At 39.7% G+C, this 24,625-nt stretch overlaps 4 protein-coding genes across 5 annotated transcripts; 2 read left to right on the forward strand and 2 right to left on the reverse strand.

Moving 5' to 3' along the window:
* Nucleotides 1–1,374: 1,374 nt before the first annotated feature.
* LOC102702306 (zinc finger CCCH domain-containing protein 10-like) lies at nucleotides 1,375–2,211 on the reverse strand. Its single transcript, XM_040526343.1, has one exon. The coding sequence runs from the start codon at nucleotides 2,209–2,211 to the stop codon at nucleotides 1,375–1,377; it is 837 nt and encodes a 278-aa protein (XP_040382277.1).
* A 6,534-nt stretch (nucleotides 2,212–8,745) lies between these two features.
* LOC102701367 (lipase-like) lies at nucleotides 8,746–13,110 on the forward strand. Its single transcript, XM_006658021.2, has 11 exons — nucleotides 8,746–8,889; nucleotides 9,164–9,237; nucleotides 10,431–10,510; nucleotides 10,672–10,737; nucleotides 10,975–11,022; nucleotides 11,134–11,201; nucleotides 11,272–11,344; nucleotides 11,441–11,602; nucleotides 11,787–11,981; nucleotides 12,434–12,510; nucleotides 12,609–13,110. Exons 1-11 carry the CDS (start codon nucleotides 8,885–8,887, stop codon nucleotides 12,808–12,810), a joined length of 1,050 nt encoding a protein of 349 aa, XP_006658084.1. The 5' UTR covers nucleotides 8,746–8,884; the 3' UTR covers nucleotides 12,811–13,110.
* A 1,150-nt stretch (nucleotides 13,111–14,260) lies between these two features.
* LOC102702584 (BTB/POZ domain-containing protein At3g05675) lies at nucleotides 14,261–17,146 on the forward strand. Its single transcript, XM_006658884.3, has 2 exons — nucleotides 14,261–16,305; nucleotides 16,808–17,146. The coding sequence occupies exon 1, from the start codon at nucleotides 14,455–14,457 to the stop codon at nucleotides 15,784–15,786; it is 1,332 nt and encodes a 443-aa protein (XP_006658947.1). The 5' UTR covers nucleotides 14,261–14,454; the 3' UTR covers nucleotides 15,787–16,305; nucleotides 16,808–17,146.
* Nucleotides 17,147–17,476: 330 nt separating this feature from the next.
* LOC102701840 (probable serine/threonine-protein kinase PBL7) lies at nucleotides 17,477–20,964 on the reverse strand. Of its 2 annotated transcripts, none has more exons than XM_006658023.3 (5): nucleotides 20,643–20,964; nucleotides 19,721–19,917; nucleotides 19,420–19,609; nucleotides 18,640–19,031; nucleotides 17,477–18,494 (listed from the first exon to the last, which is right to left on the reverse strand). In XM_006658023.3, exons 1-5 carry the CDS (start codon nucleotides 20,746–20,748, stop codon nucleotides 17,943–17,945), a joined length of 1,437 nt encoding a protein of 478 aa, XP_006658086.2. In that variant the 5' UTR covers nucleotides 20,749–20,964; the 3' UTR covers nucleotides 17,477–17,942. The 2 variants fall into 2 exon arrangements, with proteins under 2 accessions (XP_006658086.2, XP_040382122.1); XM_040526188.1 differs by lacking the exon at nucleotides 20,643–20,964 and adding an exon at nucleotides 20,159–20,558.
* Nucleotides 20,965–24,625: the final 3,661 nt, after the last annotated feature.

The raw sequence follows: 24,625 nt of genomic DNA on the forward strand, positions 1-24,625 counted from the left end.
CTCTCGTTTTCCCCTCGCACGCTTTCTGAACTGGTAAACGGTGTATTTTTTGCAAAAATTTTCTATAGGAAAGTTATTTTAAAAAATAATATTAATCTATTTTATTTTTTAATAATTAATAATTAATTAATCATGTACTATTCTATTACTCTGTTTTAGGACTTATCCTTCTCAACTCTTACTAAACATAAATTGATTTAGGACTAGCTTCTACTCCCTCCATCCCAAAATAAACCAATTTTTCACTTTTTACCTTTAATTTTTGACTCTTCGTCATATTCAAAATATTTTTGCGATTGATATTTTTGTTTTTATTAGATGATAAATCATGAATAGTACTTTACGTGTGACTAATTTTTTTTAATTTTCTAAAAATTTTTCAAATAAAACAGATGATCAAATGTTGGACACGGAAACCAGAGAATTCGTTTTTTTTTACGGACGGAGTAGTTAACTTGAACTAGTTTTTCTTATGTTCCATTGATAATGAATAATATATCTCACAAACAAAGCGATTTATATGTTCCAACGTAATACAAGTGAAGGACAATAAAGTCATTTGAGACCGGAGTAGTACTAGTCAACGTAAAAAAAGCAAACCATTTTCATACTAGCGACAAAGACACAGCATTCTCCGACGTGTACGCATTCCAAACATACTCAATGGCTAAGACTGACGTATCTCTATATATCCCCATTCCCCAAGGCAGTTGACCGGCTCTCCGGCTACCCGCGAAGATAGAGTACGTATGCCATATTACTGGCATTTACAACTCCGTATATCCATATGATACAAATTATGGGGTTTTGTTCTATTATAACGTTGTTGATGACCCGCCATTGCATATGGTCTCCTTAATTTGAGAAATTTATGTGTTTACAACTGCACATGCCTAAAAATAAGTTACATAAGTTCCAAAGAAATACTCTTCCGTTTAGAAGGACCAAAACATCTTATAATATCAAAACGGACGGTTATATATATTTACTAAGAAAATAATAGTCACTTGTATCACAACATAATACTATAAATATCTATACGCATGCATGCGCTTACACTTCGCAAGTAAAAATTAACATAAACATGATACATGAATAGAGTGTCAACTTTTAATTAAGCAAGCCAAAATCGCTCAAGGTACTCCATTTTGGCAATCTTCATGGCTTCCAAGAGTATGTATGTAGCATTCATATCTACACCAAGAGAAAAAACAAAAATAATTATTGACTACTCCCTCTAAATTTTTTTTATGACTTTGGCTAGTTCATTTTTAAATTAGCCAATGTTATACATTAGCATATAGAGGGAGTACATAACAATATATGCATGCATGCATGTATCAAAGCACTTCATCGATGATTGATTGATCACCTCTAGTTGTTCACCAAGTCCATGATGAGATCATAATGCGGGTAGCCAGTCAGCAGCGACTCTTCCTCCTCCACGCAGCGGCTGCAGCTGCACCTCCTCCCGACAGATGAACCCTCGCCGTTCGCCGCCGGCGTGGTGGCGGCGGCGGCGGCAGCATTGGAAGAATACAAGTGAAGCCTAGTTCTCATGGCCTCTTCGAGTACATCAAGGTGATGGTCATGGGCAGCAGAAACAGTGGGATGGTCAGCTCGTTTGAGAATGGGAGGAAGAGTCGTCGTCGTCGTCAGCGGCGGCCGCGGCGGCGGAAGCGGCAGCAGCGGCGTCAGGATGGCGGACGCTATGGAGTTGGGGTCGTCGCGGAGCTCGGCGGCGCCGTGCGCGAAGAAGCAGATGCGGCGCGGGCACCGCGCGCCGGCGGAGCACATGCGGGTGCGGAAGCGCGCCGGGTGCAGCCAGAGCTCGAAGACGCCGTGGGAGAAGCGGCAGCGGAGGCCGTGGACGCAGCTCGGCACGGCGCCCGGCTGCGGCGCGCGGAAGTCCGGGCACGACACGGCGGCGTAGGCGAACCGGCGCGGGTCGCGGCGGCGCGCGCGCTCCCCCTTGTGGGCGTAGGGGCACGCCGTCCAGTCGTGGCTCGACGACCGCGGGCACCGCTGCACCTTGTACACGTGCATCCAGAACTCCTCCGACATGGACGCCCACAGGCGGTGGCCGCGGTGCGCCCACGCGCCCCACCCGCCGGCGCCGGCGCCGGCGCTGTCGGCGACGAACACCTGATGATCATGCCTCTGAACCACCCTCGCGATGCTAGCCTGTGCAAACACATCAGGCATCGCCATGGATGCAAATCTATGCAAGCTCACTACACTCTCTACACCAAATGCTACAAACTAGACTAGACGCATGTTAGAAACTTAGAACCATTGTTATTGATGATGATGCATTTTCTAATGAACTCACTAATGCTTGTGTATGTGATGCTTTTCTTTTGTGTGTGTGTTGGTTTTGTGGGGTGTGTGTGTGGATGTGTATTTATAGGGGATGTGGTGCTTGGAGTTTTGCATTGGATGAGTAGGATTTTTTTGTCCATTTTGTGCTTTACTTTCAAGACTATAAGAACTTTATGTTTGTTGCACATCTTTAAACTGACATCGATCTACACCCTTCCTCAATTCCATGAGGATTTTTTGTGTGAGAGATTACGTATTAGCGTGTATATCCATGTTGTGGTTGGTAGGGGATGGCTAAGCAATGGCTTAATTAATTATTTTGCAATGAGGAAGGTCGATGTGTATTTTGTACAAACCCCTCTCTTGATGTGATTAAAGCAAATTAAACTGGCTTGGTATATGTATATGTATTGTTGTTATACAGTGTCTTATTCGTGCAACGTGTAAAGGTACATATGTACTTCCAAATCAAAGTTCATCATGAATTTTGGCTGCCCATTAGTTTTCCCCACTTTCCATTTCTTTTTGAGTTTTCAATAATTAATGTTAAAATCACTTTATAAAAATTATTCCTAGTGATAAAATAGCCAAATAAAACAATTAATTATCTATAGTTGAATTATTTCAAGAACTCTACATAATATATATGAACTATACGAAACTCAAGTTGTATAACACCCCGTTTTAAACATGGCATTTTTTCTTGAATCATGTCTGGATTGAATGAAATTCTTGTGGAATTCCTCCATTTTTTCTGCATTACAAACATGATATAAATAATCGAGGAGAAAATAATATTGATATACTGAAGAGTGAAAACCATCGAACAAATGAAAACCGGTATATATATATATATATATATATATATATATATTCATGAATTTATAAAACCTTTAATTAGATATGGTTTCCACTTACTCGATGGTTTTCACCGGGTATACTCCCATAGTTAAGAACATGTGCAAATGAAATTAAGGAAATTACTTGCAACATAATACATATGAGGATGTACTTTCGCTTGTGCTGGCTGATGCAGCTGTAAGTAGTTCAAAACAGCAGCATACCTTTTCTTGAAGGAGTAAAATCATCATAATTAAGGGCCAGCAATTATCCGAAGACATGATCCATAGATACCATCTGGGACAGGATACCAATACGAATTAGAACGAGATATGAGATGAATGAAAGTGTAAATCGTCAACAAAATTCAATGTATAATAAACAACACAAGATGGAAATCGGAACATAGCTAGGAGAACCATATTATTCATGATCTATGTGTGTGGAACTTTGATATAAATAACACATAAGATGAATTGAGATAGGAAGGGAATACTACAAGATTGCGACTTCAGAAGAACAAAGCGGCATATTATCAAGTTCACCCTCGTGGTATCGATATATTGTGGCACATAAAGATAACGACGATGCACGATTTACGTTCAAGAGGAAATGATAGATCATCACTACTTATAGTCGTGCGTGGATGTGGGTAGTAATGGCACGCAACACTGGCGCGTGGGAGTCCTACCCAACACACAATTTATCTCTCGGTAGACGTTTTGCGTGCATCCCGTGATGCTATTTGTCGCATTATAAATTATTACAACATAACATTAGTGACCTATATGCGTGTATCATAATCGCATCGAGATAATACTTTTTCTTTTTGGTAATTTCTTTATACACATGTGTGTTCCATAATATTATTGAGTGTATATATTTTACATATATATAGATATATTAACATTCATACGAATCTAAACAAAAATCTTACATTATGAAACCGATTTACACTGCCTAAAGGGGGCATATATTATTAACTCATCACGAATAAAGATCATACTTTTTTCTTAAGGTTCAAGTCCCAGAATTTCTTCAAGTGATTAATCTAGCTACCTATGTCATCTTTAGTAATTTGACAAGAGTATCATTAAATAATTAATTATACCTTAATTCCTCACAACTTAACTAGCTTCATGCGTGCAGATATGTAAAGCCATTTATAAAATGCTTTGTCATCCTAATTAAAGGCACTTTCTTTTCGTTAAGTTGGTAGCTACGAAGATATCTAGCTGGGTTAGAAGTGCATTGCGTGAAGTTAGATGTGCATGCATGCACTAACTAACCAGCAGCTGAAAACGGCCTTCGGCTATCTTCTTTTTCCCCTATATTATTTGTCTTTTACGCCCAAACTTTTCAAACTATTAAACAACATATTTTTTTATAAAATATTTATATATGAAAATCTATCATCATATCATATCTTTATATATTTAATTTCATCCTTTATATTATTAAATAATATTTTATCTTTTGTGAATGAAAAAACACACGAACTGCACCGATCACTGGAAACGGGGCGCGACCGATCGATTCGGTCAGCTCGATAGATATATATATCACGCGACGCGTGCAGGCCACGTGGCAGGTGCCACGTATGCAGCTAGCTGATCAAGCTGACTCATCGATCGGGCTAGCTAGCGAGGTAGCTAACGCACGTTTTCTTTTATGATCCTGAGGTATGAGTTCGTACACATGGCGCCACGTCATCGGTGATCGATCTCTGCACGTGCGTGCGCGCGCGTGGCGTTGGTCTACGTGGCAATTTTTTTTTTCTATCGATCGGTTGGGGAATTGAAGCAAAGCAAAGCTAGGTGACAAATCTCACCAGCTCCCCGCTGCCACGCCGCGCAGCCGATCCAACGTACGTGTACACGCATGCGTGCACATAGCTGACAGCGTGCGTGTGCGTGTGCGTGTCCAGGTGGTATACACGAGATAGAAATTGGAGCGTGTTTGCATTTTCGATTGAGTGCTAGATTCTAATCCCCTTTGTGATATATCATATGCTTTGGCTAACTTTTGATAAATCTTGATTTGTTTTTGGTCGAATTTTATTTTATTTTTCAGATTTGAGTTCATCAAAAACTGTTCAAAATTTTCATAGGTTTCTGTTGAAAACGTAAATCTAGGCTGAATTTGTGTTGTACCACCGCTCTAGGCTGAATTTGTGTTGTACCACCGCTCTAGGGGTGTGGATAAAGAAACAGCTCGACTAATTTGTTTTTTTTAGCCATCTTACTATATTAATGAGTCCCGCGTTAACTAGCTATGATTATTAGGCTAGTTAGGATAAACTAAAATACCGTCTCGGCAATTAACTAGGACGATCTCATCTGTCAGAAAGTTGATTGTGATAGGTGACAGATTGACCGCCCACCGTTAATATGGGACATGTACATACTCTAAGTATATACCATCTCATGATAATTAATTAAATTAACTTGCAGTTGGGCGTGGAGACAGGTCATCGATCATCATCGGCGTGCAACATCATCCGGCAGCGCTACGTAGCCGGTGGTGGCTGCATCTGCATGCGATGCTTCAAGCTAGCGGTGCTGCGTCACACCGCTGCAGCCAGTCGGTGCATGCCGCTTTTCTAGCTGGCCACGGACGTCGTCGCGGGTTTCGTGCGTGACCGTCCCGCAATTATACTCAGTTTCATATCATAATATGAGCTTCCATTTTTTTTGTCCCCATAATTAAGCGCCTTTAATTAATTAAGCAGCATTCTTGTAGTAGTAGTAATAATCTACGTGCATGCATATATCATGTGTTTTTAAATATATTATGTATAAAAATTATTTCAAAATCATATTAATCATTTTTTAAGTTTGTAATAGCTACTCTTTCCGATTTAATAATTATTGTCGTTTTAGATTATTACCTGGTCTTCAGATCTACCATGACAATAATTTTCTACTATAATTAAATAAATAAATTTTTATTTTTATCAACTATATATATGCATGTTGTCATAATACGTTCATTTACGAACCATCGTCGCAACTAACTGAAGTTTATTCCTCGATGGCCTCTCGTGGTACTTCCTCTCTCCGTTTCATAATACAAGATGTTCGACTTTTTTGGTTACAATGTTTAATCATTTGTCTTATTCAAAAAATTATGAAAACATCATTTATCTTGCTTGTGACTTACTTTATTATCAAAAGAAACTTTAAGCATAATTTGTTATTTTTTATATTTGTACTAAATTTTTAAATAAGACGAATGATAGTAACTAACTCTGTGATTACCGTTAGCCTGTTACAGTATGTTACTAACGACGACGTGGGCTGTCTGTACAGGCCTTCACTCCTCAGTACTCTATATTCTGGGTCGGCCCACCAGATGATGGTCTGGCCTTACTGCATGCATTGGGTGGGCCCATCAGCCTGTGCTACTGGTTCCCTCCGATATGGGCCTCGCAGGGCCAACCGGATCGGGCCTCGTTGCGTGCAGTCTCCTGTTTCTGCTGGGCTTATTTTGCGATTATTTAAAATAATTTATCGATAGTGGTTTAGAAGAAAATGTTCGAAAAAAAACTATTATAAAAAACCTGAAATTATATTTAAATTTAAGTTGGAAAAATATTTATTTATAAGTACATGCGTTAGAAAAAACAATACCTGAGGGTAAATTCCACTGAACTTATCTCGTGCAGTCTCACTTTTCTAAACACCGATAAACTTCGCTGCTTTTCTAAACTCTAATGAACTCGTATCCTATTTTCTCATGCTCCGATATAATAATTACTTTAAAATAAAGCATTTGGATAACAAATGAAATTAGTAAGGATGAACACCACGTTCTAATCAGCTGTGAGTTTCGGCTCATTAGCCGCACGCGAAATAATAATCTTAACTAGGATACAATTAATTAATTATTAATCATTGCAAAAATTAAAAATTAGATTTATTTATTTTTCTAAAATAATATATATAATTTGTTTTATAAAATATTTGAAGAAAACGAGCTAACCTAACCGAAGATAAATTAAGCGCGAAGACAGAAAAGAAATTGAAGTTACCGTGGGATGAAAAAACTATAAGGTCCTGTTTTTCGTTCCAAAAAAATTTCATATTCACCGTTCACATCGAATCTTTGGACATATGTATAGAGCAGTTTAGAAGGAATTTACGACGCGAACCTTTTAAACGTAATTAGTCCATAATTAGTCATAATTGGTACAGTAACTCCCATGTGCCAATAACAAATTAATTAGGCTTAAAATATTCATCTCGTGATTTTCTTATACCCTATGTAATTAGACCCTCTATAATTAATTTTTTTAATTAGTCGTTGAAATAATCTTTCACCCTCTGATACAGCATCTAACCTAAAAATTTTGGCGAAATTTTCGCGAATAAGAAAGCATCGGCGGAGAGAAGACGTGGGGAAACCAGGCGTTGGTAGCGGGGGGCAATCTCTTTCTTGCAAGCCTCTCTGATCTCATGGCGATCAGCGAGCAGGTCTTGGTCGCCATGTTTTGGTTGCCTAGGGTGGCGTTCCCGATTAGGAGAGGAGATCGCCGGCGTTTCTTTCTCCACGCGTCGCATCGAGCCTCGCTGGAGCTGCCAGCGACGGACAGCCGGCGCCGCCCCCTCTCCATGTGATCGATCGCCTCGCTGACTATTGTACGAACATAAAAATATATTTAATTTGTTTTTTAACTTATATATATATATATATATATATTTAAAACCACATAATTTAGCTGTACGCAATAAAAATGACTATTGTCACATAGTAATTAGTTAAGGACTAGATAGTGCAAATTTAAAAAGATTTATTTGATGTTTTAATACAATACTATGAGCAGTTTTTATGAAAAACACGCTGTTTGGATTTGTTTGCAACTCCTTCAGGTTATTCAGTCCTCTGTTTTCTAATGAAAGTTGCACGATTTTCTTGCGAGATATCGTTGAACAAATCAGGATTCAGCAGCAAAAATACAATATACTAATCACATGACAACAAAAGCTCATGCTGGCCATCGTTTTGTTTCTGTAGGGGAAATACGAAACAATCTATTTATAAATAAAAAATAATTTATAAATAAAATTGTTATATATGTTCTCTTAGGCCCTGTTTGGTTTAATCTATTAGTCTCTCTATCCCTAAAAACCCAAACAAGAGTGACTAAAATTATATTAGTCTATTAGTCTCTTCCATAGGTACTTATTGGGACTAAAACTTACTTTCACACCAATCCTCTAATAAAAATTTCTATATATGATACACTTTTAGTCTCTTTTAGTCCCTCTAACCAAACAGTAGTGGCTAAAGATTTTAGTTACTAATTGTTAGTTCTAGGACTAAAGAACCAAACACCACCTTAGTAATTTAATAGAAAATATTAAAAAAGTATATAGGATAAAACTATAAAATCAACTCTAAATTTAATATTAAAATCTTAAATTTTAACTTATAATATGATAAGCATAATCCTTTTGAGAAAACAAACTTGATTCCACGTTTATCTTTTTGTCCCACCGTCTTCGGGCCTTGGCATTGGCAGGATAACCGGAGGAGCGAGAGCCGCATATTCTCTCCTCTCATGCCTTCTCCCTCCAAACCAAACACAGCGCCGGGAAAGCGACTGCGAGGCTCCCACTCCGCATTAAAACTTGCCGTTCGCTCGCTTCCTCGTCTGTTCATCCATCAATCCCAGTGGACTCTCTCGTTCTTGCAATCTTGGAGGTATTTCTCCCTCCCCATGAGGTCAAATTCTTTGCCCTTAAGCTTCCTTTCTCACCCCTAAATTTGTTATTTTTTTTCTTCCCTTATTTGCTCATACGATGCAAGGCTATAGCTTTGGTTGATTGTCCAGTTCGATCCTGGGATTCTTCGCCCCCTTTTCTTTTCTCTGCATTTCGAAGCTCACCAATTTGGGTTCTTTTTTCGTTCTTTCTTTCCTTTTTTTTTTGTGCTGCGTTATGATTCAGTCAGATTGATTTGACGGGAGCTTTGGTTTGGATGTGTCTGTACTCTGTAGGTTCATGGAGAGGTGGAGATGCGTCAGCGTGGTGGGTCTGGTGCTCTTGCTGTCCACTGCTTCCCATGGGAGAGGTTGTTCATGTGGTTCTTTGCCCTAATCAGTTTTGATGCTTGCTGGGTTATTGTTCTAAGTTTGCCTCAATGTATTTCGAGAATGGGTTAATATTTAGCAGAACAGTAACAATCAAGATAGTAGTAACTACTTAGATTGGAGAGACCAGACCAATGCTTATGCAAATATCTGGAAATGAGTACTTTTCTAGAGAAAGGGGCATCTAGCGGCTGACGTATGTGATTGTCCTGTTCCTCAATCTCACTACGAAGTTTTGGTCTTGGCTGTCGGTTAGGGATGAAATGAACAGTAGCTGGAGTTACTGGACTAGTTGACTAATTTACTAACCGTTGTGATTGAGGGATGCATGAGCAAGAGTAGGTGGGTGACAGTTGGAATTTCTTGCTGCCCTATCGTTACTGATTGATGTCCTAATTGCTGAAAAGGAAGCCAAGGGTTGGTGGGTGACAGAAAACAACATTGGAAATAGATAAGTTGATGGACTATGGCAAGAAAGATAATATATATGATTATGCACAGAGATTCCTATTATGCCAAGTACATTTTTGAACCTTAGACCTAATATCTATTGATTGAGTCCTCAACTTCTTCCTTGCTTCCTTAAACTTGAACTCCACTTCATTACAGCTGGTGGATTCTTTGCGTTCATAAAACTTGGTCTCAGGGTCCTGAAATATGTATAGTTGAAACCTTTGTACAGTATTCTTTAGTTTGGCTTTCACCAATGCAAGCTTGACCCTCTTTTGGTGAGAGTTAATTTAGTTCTACTTTATAAAGAACCTCACTGATGGAGCCATTTTTTTCTGCACCACACCTACTTTGATTGGGCTTAATTTTGCCACCAAGATTTAGTTAGCACTTGCCACACCTTATTTTTTGTGCGTGCGTGGGTTGGGGGTGGGGGGATATTAGCTTACCAGGCCAGAAAGGTGATGCTGGGACCACTTCTCCTATAAGTTTGCTGCCATTAAAGTTGAGAATATGAAATCAACTTTCCTTCACTTAAGCATGTCCAAACAGGTCCTATATCATTAATCAGTTTTCTTTGCATTTGTCGAATTTTGGTTTAATACCGAATGCAATGTTGGTCCTTCTATTGCATGCCTCCATATAGTAGATGTAGTTGATCATCATTGTTTGTGCTCACGCTTTCATAATCAAAAACTGAAGCTAACTTTTTTCACTGTAACAGATCTCTCAGTCAAGCATTGTGAGCAGACTTTGAACTATAGCCACACTCTTGCCATGACTCTTGTGGAGTATGCTTCTGCTGTAAGAAACTTTTCCTTATTATTACATGAACAACATTTTTTCCATATTTGCATTTAATAAGACATTCACCTTTCTGTCATTTTTCTTCTTTTGTTCCAAAATAAACTTAGCTACTTACAGACGAGAAAGAGACTTAGTTGATGGCTCTTTGTTGTCTCCAGGTGTACATGACCGATTTAACAGCTCTGTACACATGGACATGCTCAAGGTGTAATGACTTGACTCAAGTAAGAAGCCTTCAAGCTTGTTCTGTTCCATTCATATTTAGAGGGATATTCATTAACTGCAGATTAAAGCATAGGTGGTTGCCGATGGTTGGGGGCAAAATTTCCTCAATTATTCATTCTTTAGATTTGCCAGTTCTCTTACTGGATCGTAGAAGCACTTTTGTTCTCCTTTTCTTTAGGAAAAATTATTTTATAGTAAATGTGTTCCTAGTTTTAATGTGGCTGCCTTGGAAATAGGGCTTTGAGATGAGATCTCTCATTGTGGATGTGGAGAACTGCCTGCAGGTTCATCTCTTAAAAATCTCAAATCGAGTTATCATAAATTTTCCATGACATTTGAGTACATTGAAGGTCTTATTTATATTGCATGCACTATGTGGGTGGGCAATATAACAGGCATTTGTTGGCATTGATCATAATCTGAATGCCATCATTGTTGCAATAAGAGGGACTCAAGAGAACAGGTACGCTAGTTTTGCAGTGTGTTACTGTCCTCTCTTCACGTGTGATGTGTGTCTTGATTTGCTTATTCAGTGTGCAGAATTGGATCAAGGACTTGATATGGAGACAGCTTGATCTGAGCTACCCAAACATGCCTAACGCAAAGGTTATTATTGCCAACAAGTGTTTCTTTCTCCTCTTTTAAAAGAAGACCAAATGTTCATGCTTTTGTTCTAAAATATCTTTGTTATTCTGTTTAAAGGTGCACAGTGGATTTTTCTCCTCCTATAATAACACAATTTTACGTCTAGCTATCACAAGTGCTGTCCACAAGGCAAGAAAGTCATATGGAGATATCAATGTTATAGTTACGGGGCACTCAATGGGAGGAGCCATGGCATCCTTCTGTGCGCTTGATCTTGCTGTAAGTACCCCCAAGGCCCAAAGTTTTACTAATACTACTACATCCAGTGTTCAAATTCCAGATTCTTGTAAGACATTCTAGATTGTAATCACTGTATCAAATTATTTCCATAATTAAATTTCCAATTGTCATCATTAGCTGTTGTGTAAACTGATGTCTTCTTGTTCTTCAACTCTGTCCACAGATCAATCTTGGAAGCGATAATGTTCAACTCATGACTTTCGGACAACCTCGTGTTGGCAATGCTGTTTTTGCCTCTTACTTCGCTAAATATGTACCAAACACGATTCGAGTCACACATGGACATGATATTGTACCACATTTGCCCCCTTATTTCTCCTTTCTTCCCCATCTAACTTATCACCACTTCCCAAGAGAGGTATGCTTCACAAGCTTGCACATAAAGCTTATTAAGAGTGCTTTCTTCTACACTTAACTTGGCCCTGGCTTTATCTATTTTTATTATTATGCAGCACAATGTATGCACTTTTGCATCAACACCTTTATGTCTTTTAACACTAATACAAAATTAATGCCTAGTGTAGCAAGTTGTTAAATGCTCTCACACCTGTGTGACAATGTGTATAAACCTACTATTCTGGAAAGTTCCGCCTTTTGGGTAAAGCATTCTGGAAAGTGGAATTAGCAATCAAGTTTATCCTAAAATACTAAAAACTAATGATTAGATCCATATCATCCTACTGCATTTCTTGCCAAGATCAAGACCTAGACATGCCAGTTATACTCAATCCAAATGAAATATTCAAATATTCTATTGGAGATGTGGTGTTACGTTCCTGTACACTCATAATAGGCTTGTTCAAATTTCAGGTATGGCTCAATGATTCTGATGGCAACATAACCGAACGGATATGTGATGACAGCGGCGAAGATCCAAATTGCTGCAGGTTCAAAGGGTCCTTAACTCCCTGGCAGCTCAGATTTGGTTTCTCTTTAGCTATCTAACTACAGTTCTGTAACTTCGGTTCCCTCATTTTTTTTCCAGGTGCATCTCCACATGGAGTTTGAGCATTCAAGACCATTTCACATATCTGGGAGTTGATATGGAAGCTGATGACTGGAGCACTTGTAGGATCATCACAGCTAAAAATGTGAAGCAATTCCAAAAGGATCTTGCCAGCAACATCATCATCTCAAAGCACTCTGTCGATGTCACTATTGTAGAGCCTAGTTCACAAACATATTGAAGCAATTCTGGATAGTCTACGATTTTCTTTTATACGATTTAGAGCAAAGGATGGAACCTTCATCTTCTCTTCAAGATGAAGACTTCGTTAGAAATCCATTCAGATTTGGATGTACAGTACAGGGTTCTTTCCATAGCTTGTGAATACAGATGTAAATAAGAATGGTAGGTTCATAGGTCTTAGTTTCTCATTATCCTTTTCTGATGCATGAACGGTTGTCTTTGGTCATGCATCTTGTATATAAAATAAAAAAACAAGAATATTTCCACCCATGTATAGATGCCCACACAATTACCTGTATTTGCCACTATATGAGTGAAAAATATTTACTTATTTATTGACTTTTAGCAGGAAACTGAAATAGGAGTTCATTGCAGTCTTGTGAAACTGAAATTGGTCACCGAATTAATCGTTTGTTCCTCACTGCTGCACAGTGGTGTATGGAATTATGGGGTTTCAGATTACTTCCTTATTTCATATTGAGCTTGAACAAAATGAAATGTTCGGTCAAAAGATACGGGATTCGAGACCTCTGCTGCTATCTACGGAGTATGTTGGATGGTTTCAGGTTAAGAATTCAGGTGGGGGCCATCAGAGGAGCATGAAATGATTATACTCACTCCGTTCCTTGTTACGGAGTATAATTTACGGCCTGTACTATCCATATATAACCTTTGACTGCTCCTCTTTTCTAAAAAATATATGAATATTTGAAAATATATCATATTATTAATGTGTTTTGCAGCTTAAATATAGGGCAATGTTACGGTAATGATAGCAGCGTAGTAAATATATTTTAATAAGTATATTAAATATTTTATTTAAAACGTTGGTAATATATATTTAATAATTCATCTATTTTAATATAACATATGACACATAAATTTATTATAATGTTATATATTTTAGTTCCAATGTTATCTCTGTAAAGATTTTACTATACCTACTGCTGCTAGAATAATAAATCAGATCCGTTTGATTAAAGCAACGACACACAATGATTTAAGTGTATGCTAAAAAATCCTAAATATAACTAGAGTATCTGCATTCATCAAAACATTATAATTTAAAATTTATATTGGTTAAAGATAAAATCGTGTCGGTCAACGGGGTCAAATAATCACTTCATTTTTTTATTTTTTGTGTGACCATTTGTATTATTAAATAGATAAATATAAATTATTTATTTTGTTATGATTTGTTTTATCATAAGTAAACATTAAACCTGACTTGTAATTCTATATATTTATCAAATATAAATAAAATAAACAGTTAAACATATATAAAACTTTGTCAAACATAAAAAAAATCTAGAGTAATTATGAACTTATGATACTTAGCCTACCGGTAGCCGTTGGATCTAGATATACGCCCCGATCCCCGGATTGAATGTTTAAGCTGGTGTTGATGGATATTTGCAGACTAGTCCCTCTAATATCCCATTATTTTCTCTCACCACCCAATCCCCACCTTGAGCCGTCGACGGCGGAGCTCCGGCGAACCCACGGCGGCGAGCCGGCGAACCTATCCTGTTTGTCGAGTTTACGAGCCAATGCAAAATCCAATCCACGTATGATATTTTGAGCCGCCCTCGCCTCCCCTTTTACCCTAGGCGACACTAGAAGCTCCGGCGCCGGCGCCGGCATGGAAGCTTCACAGACGAGTGGCACGAGGAGGGCAGCAGGGCGGCCCAAGATCGGCGACCTGGCGACCAGCGACGTGGTGGTGCGGCTGCGGACGCCGGAGGGCCGCGACGAGTGGCTCTACTGCCACTCCGCCGTGCTCGCCGCCGGGAGCAAGTACTTCGCCGACCGCCTCTCCGACGACTGGCCCACGTGCCAGATCCTCGGCTCGCGCTACTGCGTCGAGGTCTACTGCCAGGAGCTGGACCTCAGCTCCCACGTCACCGCGCTCCGCCTCCTCTACGCCGCGGAGCCGTGCTCCCGGTTCGGCGTGCGCGGCGCGCTCGGGGTTCTCCAGGCCGCCGTGCACCTCGGCTGCGCTCGGATCGCCGCCGCTTGCGTCGACTACCTGGAGTCCGCGCCGTGGGACGAGGCCGACGAGGAGGAGATCCTGAGGACCATCCCTTGCCTCGGCCCGCAGTACGACTGCGTCCTCGCGCGCCTCCGGCCAATCGATCCGGCGCCGGTGACCAGCATCTTCCTGTCGGCGTTCCGGCACGCGACGTCAATGCACTCGGCGCCGGAGCTCAAATCTGCAGCTCAGGAGCAGCTGGAGTATATGCTCACCGAAGACGACGACGCGCCATTGTTAGTCTTTGACGACGACATTGTCAAGTCCCAAGTGAAGGATTGCGTTTCAGGTTTGCTGAACAGGTTCGGTGCTTTCATGAGTGCAATCCTGATGAAACCAAAAGAGGCGCCTTTAGGCCGCGACGACGGCGGACTTCAGCAGGAGTTGCATTCTTTTGTTTCTGATATCTCCTGGGCCTGTCAGATCTTGAGCAAGCTCGAGATGATGAAGTGTGTTGTTGTTTACTGGACTGGGGTTTCGTCCGATGTCGTCGAAGCTGTCGACGTTGTGTGCGTGGGAATTGACTGCCTGAAGACTATATTGAAGGTAATAGAGGTGTCTGCAAAGGTCCTGGAGGCGATTGCATTTGGCAATATTGTTCTCCCAACCGAGAAACGTTATGATGCTGTGAATGTTTGGATTGGCTTTGCACAGAGAGCAAAGCCTTTGGTTGAGCAGCCTGAACGTGACGATGAAGACGGTGATGCTGAAGCACCTAAAATCAACCTAGATAATGAGGTCTGGCAGAGCCTGGAATCAGCTATTGTTTCAATTGTGCTAACGCTACCGTCAAACAATCAAGCTGACATTTTATCAGATTGGCTTCTGTCAAAGCATGCTAAATATCCGGACTTGACAGAGGCTTTTGAAGTATGGTGTTACAGATCAAAAGTTGCTAAACGTAGGCTCTCCTTCTTGGACCACGCCAATAGGTTATCTTGATTCTTCACTTGTTCTTCAAAACCAAACACAGGGAACATGCTCTAGCTGTTGTACTCTCTTATTATAGGAAGCACAAAGTGCCTTTGACTGACATAAAATATCATGAAATTCCAATTACTCCTTACTTTTATAACTGTTTCTATCAGAGTGCTAGAGGGTATCCATATGAATTTAATACAATGTTCACAGCTGACGGGATATAGTAGCCATTTGGACAAATATACAAGGTGCCGGACTGCCATAACAGCTTGATTGACAAACACCAGTGAGAATACATGTTATCTGGGCAGGAGAAGTACCTTTAAATCTTGTGTTGTATGTATTTTCTTAAGATATGAGGGTTCTGATGTTAAGGTGGATGAATGCTGGGACAAAGGCTCTGGAAACACTGCTTATAGAATAACCTTTGGACAAACAGAACATCAAGAATGGGGTAAAGTTGTTGGAAAAACTGAACATGGTACATTTGATTCGACTGAACATAGCGATCGGGTTTCTTGAGCATTTGATAAAAATCAGGTATGTATTCAGAACAGTATGGTGTTATAGAATGATGTTCTATGATCCAAGGGGTTCACAGAGAGAGAGAGAGTATTGCTCTGTGTACAAAAGGATCTAGGATTTGCAAATCAATTCAAAAATTCTAATTCTCTAGAACTCTTGTGCTGTCAACTGTCATGATCTTTTTTTTAAAAAAAAAAACATCCGTGACCCTAACTGGTGATCTCAAACTTCATGTCAGTTCATCGTCTACAATTTTCGTACTAATTGTTAATGACTCGACCATTTTAAAGGAATATTCACTTGATAAATGATCAGTGAGACCAATTTATGTTCTGTCCACTTATGCTTGTACTCATATAAGTGGCTAGTGTTTCATTCAGCTTTGTAAGTCTTGCTTTATCTACTTACAAGTTACATGGAAGGTTGATCATATAATCAACCGTCCAGATGCATCTTCCTTTGCTGCTTGGTTTTATAAAGTTTTTAACTTTAATGTCGTGTGCCTTTGCTTCCACAGAGGATTTGGGTGCTTGTTGAAAGGTCCAGTCTCTTGAAGGAACTGAAGAGTGCAAAAAAGGAGAACAACTGCTTCAGCCTTCAGGGAAGAACAAAGGGATAGGTCACGCAAGATTCAAATGGCGACGGAAATACTGAAGACTGAACAAGCGTTGTGGAAGCAAGCCTTTGGTTGGCACCTGTAGATCGACTTAGCTCTTGTATTTTGTAACCTATCTGAAAACTGAACATGAGCATCACCTTAACGGTTATTCTGACAGTGAATGTTGTATATTGGCACATGGAGTTTCAGATTACTTGTTTCCTGTTGAGCTATTGTTAATGGCAGAATAACAACCAAAACCAATTCAGTAAAAATTACGGAACCCAGACCTCCCTTGCTATGCTGCATGAGAGGTTCAGCTGCCCAAAATAAGTTAATTACAATAGAATTTTAACTATCAATCATAATCACAAGAAATTTGGGAGATTCTTTTGTGCTTGGATTCCTGGAACTCTAAAAGCTCCTGGCATCCTCAACCTGTTTGTGTCACTCTGAAGTTTTCTCATTTCACTCCACTCCAGTAAAACCACAGCATTCATCAGCACAGATTAGCAGGACATCCAGGAACAAGTATGCAAAAATTCAATGAACATGAGTTCCTCCCCCCCCCCCCCCCCCCCCCCTCTATTTGTATAGTATACATGATCAAAATTTCACACCATATGATCGTATACTCTATAGTCTGTACAGTATGTCTTTGTCCGCAAATCGTTGTGTTACATGTAAAAACACATAAATAATACAGGCCGTTCTGAAAACAGTTTTGTTCTGTACCTATAAAACACCCTAATTCCTGAGTGATAAGTATGGCATACACAAATACACTATGTGACCTAATTAAGAGTAAAATCTTTTTACAGGATGAATGAAGCTGACACCGATCAAATGCATGCTCTCTTTTCTTGCTTCCACCAGATCATGGTCTTCATGTATACCTTTGGAAACAACTAAAATTCAACAATACAACACCTGGACTATGAGAGTGCGCAACTGTGCCAACAAAGAGTATCCAATCTTCAGCAGAAGCAGTGAGGATGTCTGGGAAATTTGATAGCAATCGTTGAAAGAATTGCATCAATGCTCTGTTGTATGCTCAAAACTGCCTGCTGCCTTTGCCTGACCGTGATCTCTGTTTCTCATGGGCATCAAGCTTAACAGTGGACTTGTGATATATATCAGCTTCACTGTTATTTTGTCCATTATGCAATGCCAGCAGCTCTGGAACATCGATACCATCATTCCTTCCAGAGCTACTGCCACTTCCGTAACCTTCGCTATGATCCTGTTCGAATTCCCCTCTAGTAGTTTCCTTCCTACCCAAGTCTGGGAAGTTCCAGTTAAGTGAATCGGCAGCATGCTGGGCATCAGGAACACTGGTCGTTCGTCGATGTGCTTTTGCCTTTGGAGTGGATGGGCAAGTCCTTGAACTCTTTGTGGAAGGTGCATTAGGATCATAATGATTTGAAGCTAGATATAAAAGTGCAGTGACAATATCCGCAACGAGGGGTCGAGATGTTGCTTGCTCCTGTAAGCACATAGATGCAACAGCTAAAGCCTGGTACAAACCCCTTTTGGGATAACCACCATGCAGTGATGGATCAGCCATTTGGCAGAACTTTCTTCGGTCTCTAAACAGTGGGCGAGCCTGCAAATTATACGGATAAGACACTTCAAATCATGATGAAATTGAAATAGAAAACATTCCCTCTACACCCAATGTAAGGGTGATAATTTAGTACAGTTGAACCTACCCTTATCTTCTTAAAAAAGAAAAGAAAAAAAGAACCTACCCATGCAACAAGATTTTGCTCCCCTGCAGGCTGGGTGTGATCAATGGCTTTGCGGCCTGTAATGAGTTCAAGGAAGACAACGCCAAAGCTGTAAACATCAGATTTTACTGTCAACTGTCCTGTCATGGCATATTCTGGAGCACAATAGCCATATGTTCCCATAACTCTTGTTGATACGTGAGTTTTGTCACCAACTGGACCAAGTTTTGCAAGCCCAAAATCAGACAGCTTGGGGTAATAGTCTTCACCCAGAAGAATATTTGATGGTTTGAAATCTCTATATATGACTGGCGGATTTGCCTTATCATGCAGGTACTCCAAACCCTTCGCTGCACCGACAGCAATCTTCATCCTTGTATTCCAGTCTAGAGGTTTCTTGCCTGGTGGGCGATCTATTAAGAAAGTGCCTCATGAGTTATAAAATGATAGATGACATTGTCTAAAGAAAATTGAATGGTGTCAGTAGTGAACAACAGTGAGATGGTGAAGGGTAGTTGAGAAGATCTCTTTCAAATCTAATAGGTTAGGAATCAACTTAATATGTTGAAACTAAAGCACAAAAACAAATCTTCTCATTGGAACCGTAACTTGATCACTATCAATTTAATGTGCATTGACATTTCAGAATGTGTGATTTGATGTTTCTGTACTTAAATATATATTTTTCACATTAAACGTCTTTTTTAATTCAGGAAATTCACAAGTCTTCTTCTGTATGTTATGATGAACCTCAATCAAATAAATAACCGAAATGGTAACATCACATAGCGAGAAGCTTACCGTGAAGATGGTTTTCTAGTGACCCCAAAAGCATATACTCATAAACTAGAAGGCGCTGGTCACCATCTGCACAGTAGCCAATTAATCTGACCAGATTAGGATGGTGCAGGAGACTTAGCATGAGAACCTCCACAAGAAATTCTCGATTTCCTTGCAGACCATTTCTATCAAGTTGCTTCACAGCAATAACCTGGTAAATGGCACAGGTAAAAGAAAAGGTGTCAGACACTAAAAATAATCATGCTCTAAATTGCAGCTCATGAACAAGAGTACACAGTACTGAATGTTAGGAACAGCAAACCTGTCCATTCTCCATCTGTCCTTTATAGACACGACCAAAGCCACCTTCACCCAACAGGCAGTCTTTTCTGAAATTCTTGGTGGCAACAGCCAATTCTCGGAAAGTGAAAATTTGGGCTGGACCACCATTAGCAGAGCTCCCTCCTCTTCGAACAGAATCATCCTTCTTGATGCCTGCACCCCTTGAATTTGATCGATCTTGACCCATCCAACATGCAAACATTAGCATATTATTCCTCAATTCGATTATCTCGTGAATGATATATCAGACTTGTATGCGCAGCAAGGCAGTAGCTAAAAATTAAATTACAGTACTCGCTTCAGACTACAACAACTATGCAAAGGGTGAACTGTAATTCAAGTAGAGCTCGAAGCAAGCAACTAGCCACACCAGGGAATAAGTTGGAGATAACAAGAGTAAACAACACATCAGACATACTGTTTGGTTGCCTCAGACTGAAAGTTGCAAAAAATAATGTTATTAGACCGGCAAGCTTCACTTCAGATGTTCTCTCCATTCCACTCCACTTCTCACGAGAACAATCAATTACAATTTCTTTCCAAGAAAGTCGCTTTGCATCCCCTCCAACCCACTGTCCCAACAAAAAATGAGACTTAACATTTGCATATCTACAAGCTAAAGCCGTGATTTTTTTTTTACCACAACCAAATGAACAAAACCTCTTTTTGCAAGGAAAGGTCAATAAACAATCAAAGCTATGCAAAATAGAGCCTTTTCACTGTTACCGCTTTAATACACCAATGCGCGGCTACCGCAACGAACGAGCCAGTGAGCCACTCATCGCGATTAGCAAAACTGACACAGCTGATTTGGGCAGGACAGCACGCGGATTCACCAAAAAGACCAAATCTTTCCAGCCTACGCCGAAATTGGACATGCTAAGATGCGGATTTCAATTCACCTGGCGCCGCGCTCGCCGCGGGCCGCGGCGACGGCGAGAGAGCTGCCACGCACTGCGCGTCAGCCCCGGCCTTCCCCGACGACCCCGAGCACGGGAAGCAGCTCATCCTCGCGGTTCCTGGACACAGCAACTGGGAATGCCAACCGATCCCCCAAGAAATTCCCGTTCAAAGGCTCGATCTTTCCCGCTCGCGCACTGATCTGTGCCGCGAAAGCAGCAGAATTTAGGGAAATGTTGGGGGTGCTGGGCAGAGGAGAGGAGAGGGGAAGTCAAGGCCTCCTCTCCCACCTCAAGGGCAGCCGGATGCTAGTGAAGTTGGTAATTGGGAGGCAAATTTTTAGTTATTTTATAGCACAGCAACTGAAGGGGTTGTCTTGTGAAGCAGCAAGTGCTGCGCTGGTATAGACGTATCGTGGTATCACCGTGTGTTCTGTTTTTACTGTACATGTATTTAGCTCCAACGCACATATTTTATTATTTACTGTTTTCTAATCACGTATAATATAATATTCTAGTATATTAGAAAATATGATTAATATAAAGATAATAACAGTTACTAATTACTTTATATATATATAATCTTGCATTGTTAAGTAAGTAGAAACCAAATGCTAGTATATAATAATCCATCCGTTCTAAATTATAAAGATTATATTATTTAAATTTTGTATACAAAATATAAATGTATTTTACTACTCATAGTCATATTTGTCTTATCAATCGCTTTCTATTTAATTTCTTTCTATTTTATCTCCGTATATCCTCCCAACTCCTGCCATTCGTTCCTCATTTATTAAAGAATATTTTAGACTTTTATTTTTAACTTTAATTAATATAAAGTAATCTAAAAATACGTATATTTTGGTAACTAGAAAAGGGGACTTTCTTTTTGGTGTAAACCTTTTTTTTTTAATTTTGCTCATGGGCCTGCTTGGAAGTCCCCTGGCCTATAGATATGAGATATGGTTCATCTTTTCTGGAGCTAAACTAAATGGTTTGGCTAAAAAAAAAGTGCTAGATTGGAGTGTGAATGAAAAAAAAAAGAGTGAAGTGCACCAGGGATCTCTAAACTTGTATGCATGTGTCATCTAGGTCTCTGAACTCTCAAAATGTATTTTTGGGTCCCCGAACTTGTCTAGGGTGTCATATAGGTCCAAACGGGCTCCGACCTGCTCCATCTGCTAACGTGGCTTGTCACGGTGGCGCCTACATGGTGGTGGTGTCATGTGGATCCCACATGTCAGTATCTCTCTCCTCCTTATTCTTTTCTCTCTCTTCTCGTGGCGCCACCGTGGTATGCCACGTCAGTGGATGGAGCGGGTCGGAGCCCGTTTGGACCTATATGACACCCCCGGACAAGATCGGGGACCCAAAAATATATTTTAAGAGTTCAGGGACCTAGATGACATACGCACAAAGTTTAGAGAACTCTGATGCACTTCACTCAAAAAATGTAATAGGGTAGTGGAATATGAGATTAGATCGTTGTTATACAGCTTCACTCCGGACTCTCAGTTAGATTTAAATTGAAGCAGCACAATCAATATATGGCCAGGCCTTACATGAAGTCAATTTTATCAGTTTAATGGAGTCTAATTTATCAATAAGTTGCTTCAGCCAAGTTGCAGGTGCAAAAATGTTAGTTGATGCCAATAATAATCTAGATCATTATTGATTTGAGATGAGCTGGCTGCCTGGCTGATTCCGAAATCTATTGGTTCAGGAAACATGCAAACGTGTGGAAGGTCAAAGCATGGTAGTTCTGAACTTTTGATCAATAAGTTCGATATTTATGTTTAAGATATGAGACCCAGGACATCTCTGCAAAGGCACCATTAAAAAACATATACAGAAAGTCAAAAGCAAGGTTGTTTGGATTTTACAGTAAAACAAAGTTTTTCACCTCATCTTTTCGCTTCTGAATTTAAATTTTTAATTCTAAATATGGAGTTAATTTTAAGATTGTTAATTTTAAGATTTTTTTTATTTTTTTAGCATTTACTTTTAGCTCGTTAAGAACACGCGCGCACACCCCTCATATATGTGTGTGTTTTTTATTGGTAAATTATTTTTTATTTGTAAATATGATGTTTAACGTTTTGAATGACCATCTTTAGCATGTGAAGAAGGCCATATCCCATGTTATATTCTCTGCACACGCATCCGTGCACTGCTATTAGAACAGTATAATTGGTAAGTGGTAAATTATTCTTACGGTACCAAGAATCTATTTCCCTTTTAGCTATCGATTATGGATTATCACTGGTGTGTCTACCGCCTATCAAACTATTCTTAGCAATATAAAAGACAATGCTGAATTAAGTGAGAATATTTGAAAATGTTTATAACATGAATAAAATTCAAATCCTAGAAGTAATTATATTCGGAGGATTTTGCATGATCGAAATCTAACCAGATTCTGTAGGCCGCTTTCTTTCAGAGGATGAAATGGCCTTCTTCTGGGGGCATCCAGATCCACCTATCGGTTTGACCGTTTCCTGCCACCCTGGTCAGGCCCCTTTGACTAACAGCTCGCTTCCTCTGTGTGGCTTGCTTACCTTCCTAACTACAGCTCGAGATGATAGGAGCTTTACCTGCTAATCACGATGCCATGATTATAACAGCGGTCTCCATTATTGTCTGGACAATACAGCTCACTACTAATGACAATTATTAGTAGTAGGAAAATGCTTAACGTGTCACCGTGGGAGATAGAGTTACACACCATAGCCAAATGGGGTTTCGCTCAAATGCTACTACAATGAAATAGATTCAATAAAAGTAAAATCCATCTCTAAAGTTATACTCATAATATCGTTTTAGACAAAAATAACCGTATACTTCTCACTCCACCTTCGACCCGCATCATCTTTGGAGTGGTTGCTGGACATCGGTGATGCGTCCAACCGTATTATCGTGAGATCGAGCATGATCGTGAGGTATGTCACTAACATTGAGGTGATCGTGGGGAATGTAACTAACATTGAGCTGATGTGAAAGTAGATAAGCATGACGACATATTGATAAGGAGGTTGGACCCCTTCACTAAGCTGTTGCTCGCTCTAGCCAGGGTGTAAAAAAAAAAGATGAATCTGATGGGTGAGTCTCAGGAGCGAATGAGGAAGAAGATGAAAAAAGTGACGACACGATGACATGGTTCTAATTTTGTAAAATTTAAATGATACGGTTATAAATAGATGAATTATGATGACATTTATCTGAATGCGCATAGCTACGATGACATGGATCAAATTAACCCCTTTATATAAATTTAAAGAGACTATGGACTTAGGTCTGATGTGCAAGTCCTAGCTGCCCCAGGCTGATTTCACCATGGTTTCCTACAATATTATTAAATGTTTTCACCACTCTTTGTCTGTGTTTTTAATTCAGATAAGATTATATAAATCAATATTGCATTTTAACTTGTGTGTTCTTCTTCAATCACGAATCACGAATATGTATAGTATTGGCAATTCGGCATGCGGCGCTGGTAGCTCTCTGTGTTGTGATTAATCAATGTGTCAATTAGAGTAGTCGCATGGGATGACTTTGTTAATCAAGAGGAAGAGGATGAGACGTGACAGGATCTATTGTAACTCGCATCACTCACCCGTCGAGTCGTCGGATCATGCACGATCGAGGCACATCCAGCGACCGTCGTTTTTGCGTACTACGGAACAATCCCTCCGGTTCTCTGTGACACTGATTTACCTTTAACCATTCGTCTCGTTCAAATATTTTATCCAAATATATAAAATTATAAGTTATACTTAAAATTAGTTTAGTAATAAACCAAATTATAATAAAATAATCAATAATTATATAATTTTTTAATAAGATGAAAGATCGAACGTAAATAAAAAAAGTCAACAGCGTCAAAAAAAAATATAGAGGGAGTACTTTGTATGCATGGTCGATCGATGTCGTTCGCGGCGGACTAGTAACTCGTCTTTTCGCTTCTGCTTAAACTTATAGACTAA

Source organism: Oryza brachyantha, chromosome 7 (assembly GCF_000231095.2).
Source record: "Oryza brachyantha chromosome 7, ObraRS2, whole genome shotgun sequence".
In the NCBI taxonomy this organism is placed as follows: Eukaryota; Viridiplantae; Streptophyta; class Magnoliopsida; order Poales; family Poaceae; genus Oryza; species Oryza brachyantha.

Excerpts from the sequence above, each read along its gene's own strand:
- LOC102702306 (XM_040526343.1), bottom strand. The coding sequence starts at position 2,211 with ATGGCGATGCCTGATGTGTTTGCACAGGCTAGCATCGCGAGGGTGGTT.
- LOC102701367 (XM_006658021.2), top strand. Across the intron at positions 10,511-10,671 it reads TTGTGGAGTATGCTTCTGCT|GTGTACATGACCGATTTAAC; the intron begins GTAAGAAACTTT and ends TGTTGTCTCCAG. Across the intron at positions 11,603-11,786 it reads TCTGTGCGCTTGATCTTGCT|ATCAATCTTGGAAGCGATAA; the intron begins GTAAGTACCCCC and ends CTCTGTCCACAG.
- LOC102702584 (XM_006658884.3), top strand. The coding sequence starts at position 14,455 with ATGGAAGCTTCACAGACGAGTGGCACGAGGAGGGCAGCAGGGCGGCCC.
- LOC102701840 (XM_006658023.3), bottom strand. The coding sequence starts at position 20,748 with ATGAGCTGCTTCCCGTGCTCGGGGTCGTCGGGGAAGGCCGGGGCTGAC. Across the intron at positions 19,610-19,720 it reads GACAGATGGAGAATGGACAG|GTTATTGCTGTGAAGCAACT; the intron begins GTTTGCTGTTCC and ends GCCATTTACCAG. Across the intron at positions 19,032-19,419 it reads ACTAGAAAACCATCTTCACG|ATCGCCCACCAGGCAAGAAA; the intron begins GTAAGCTTCTCG and ends CTTTCTTAATAG.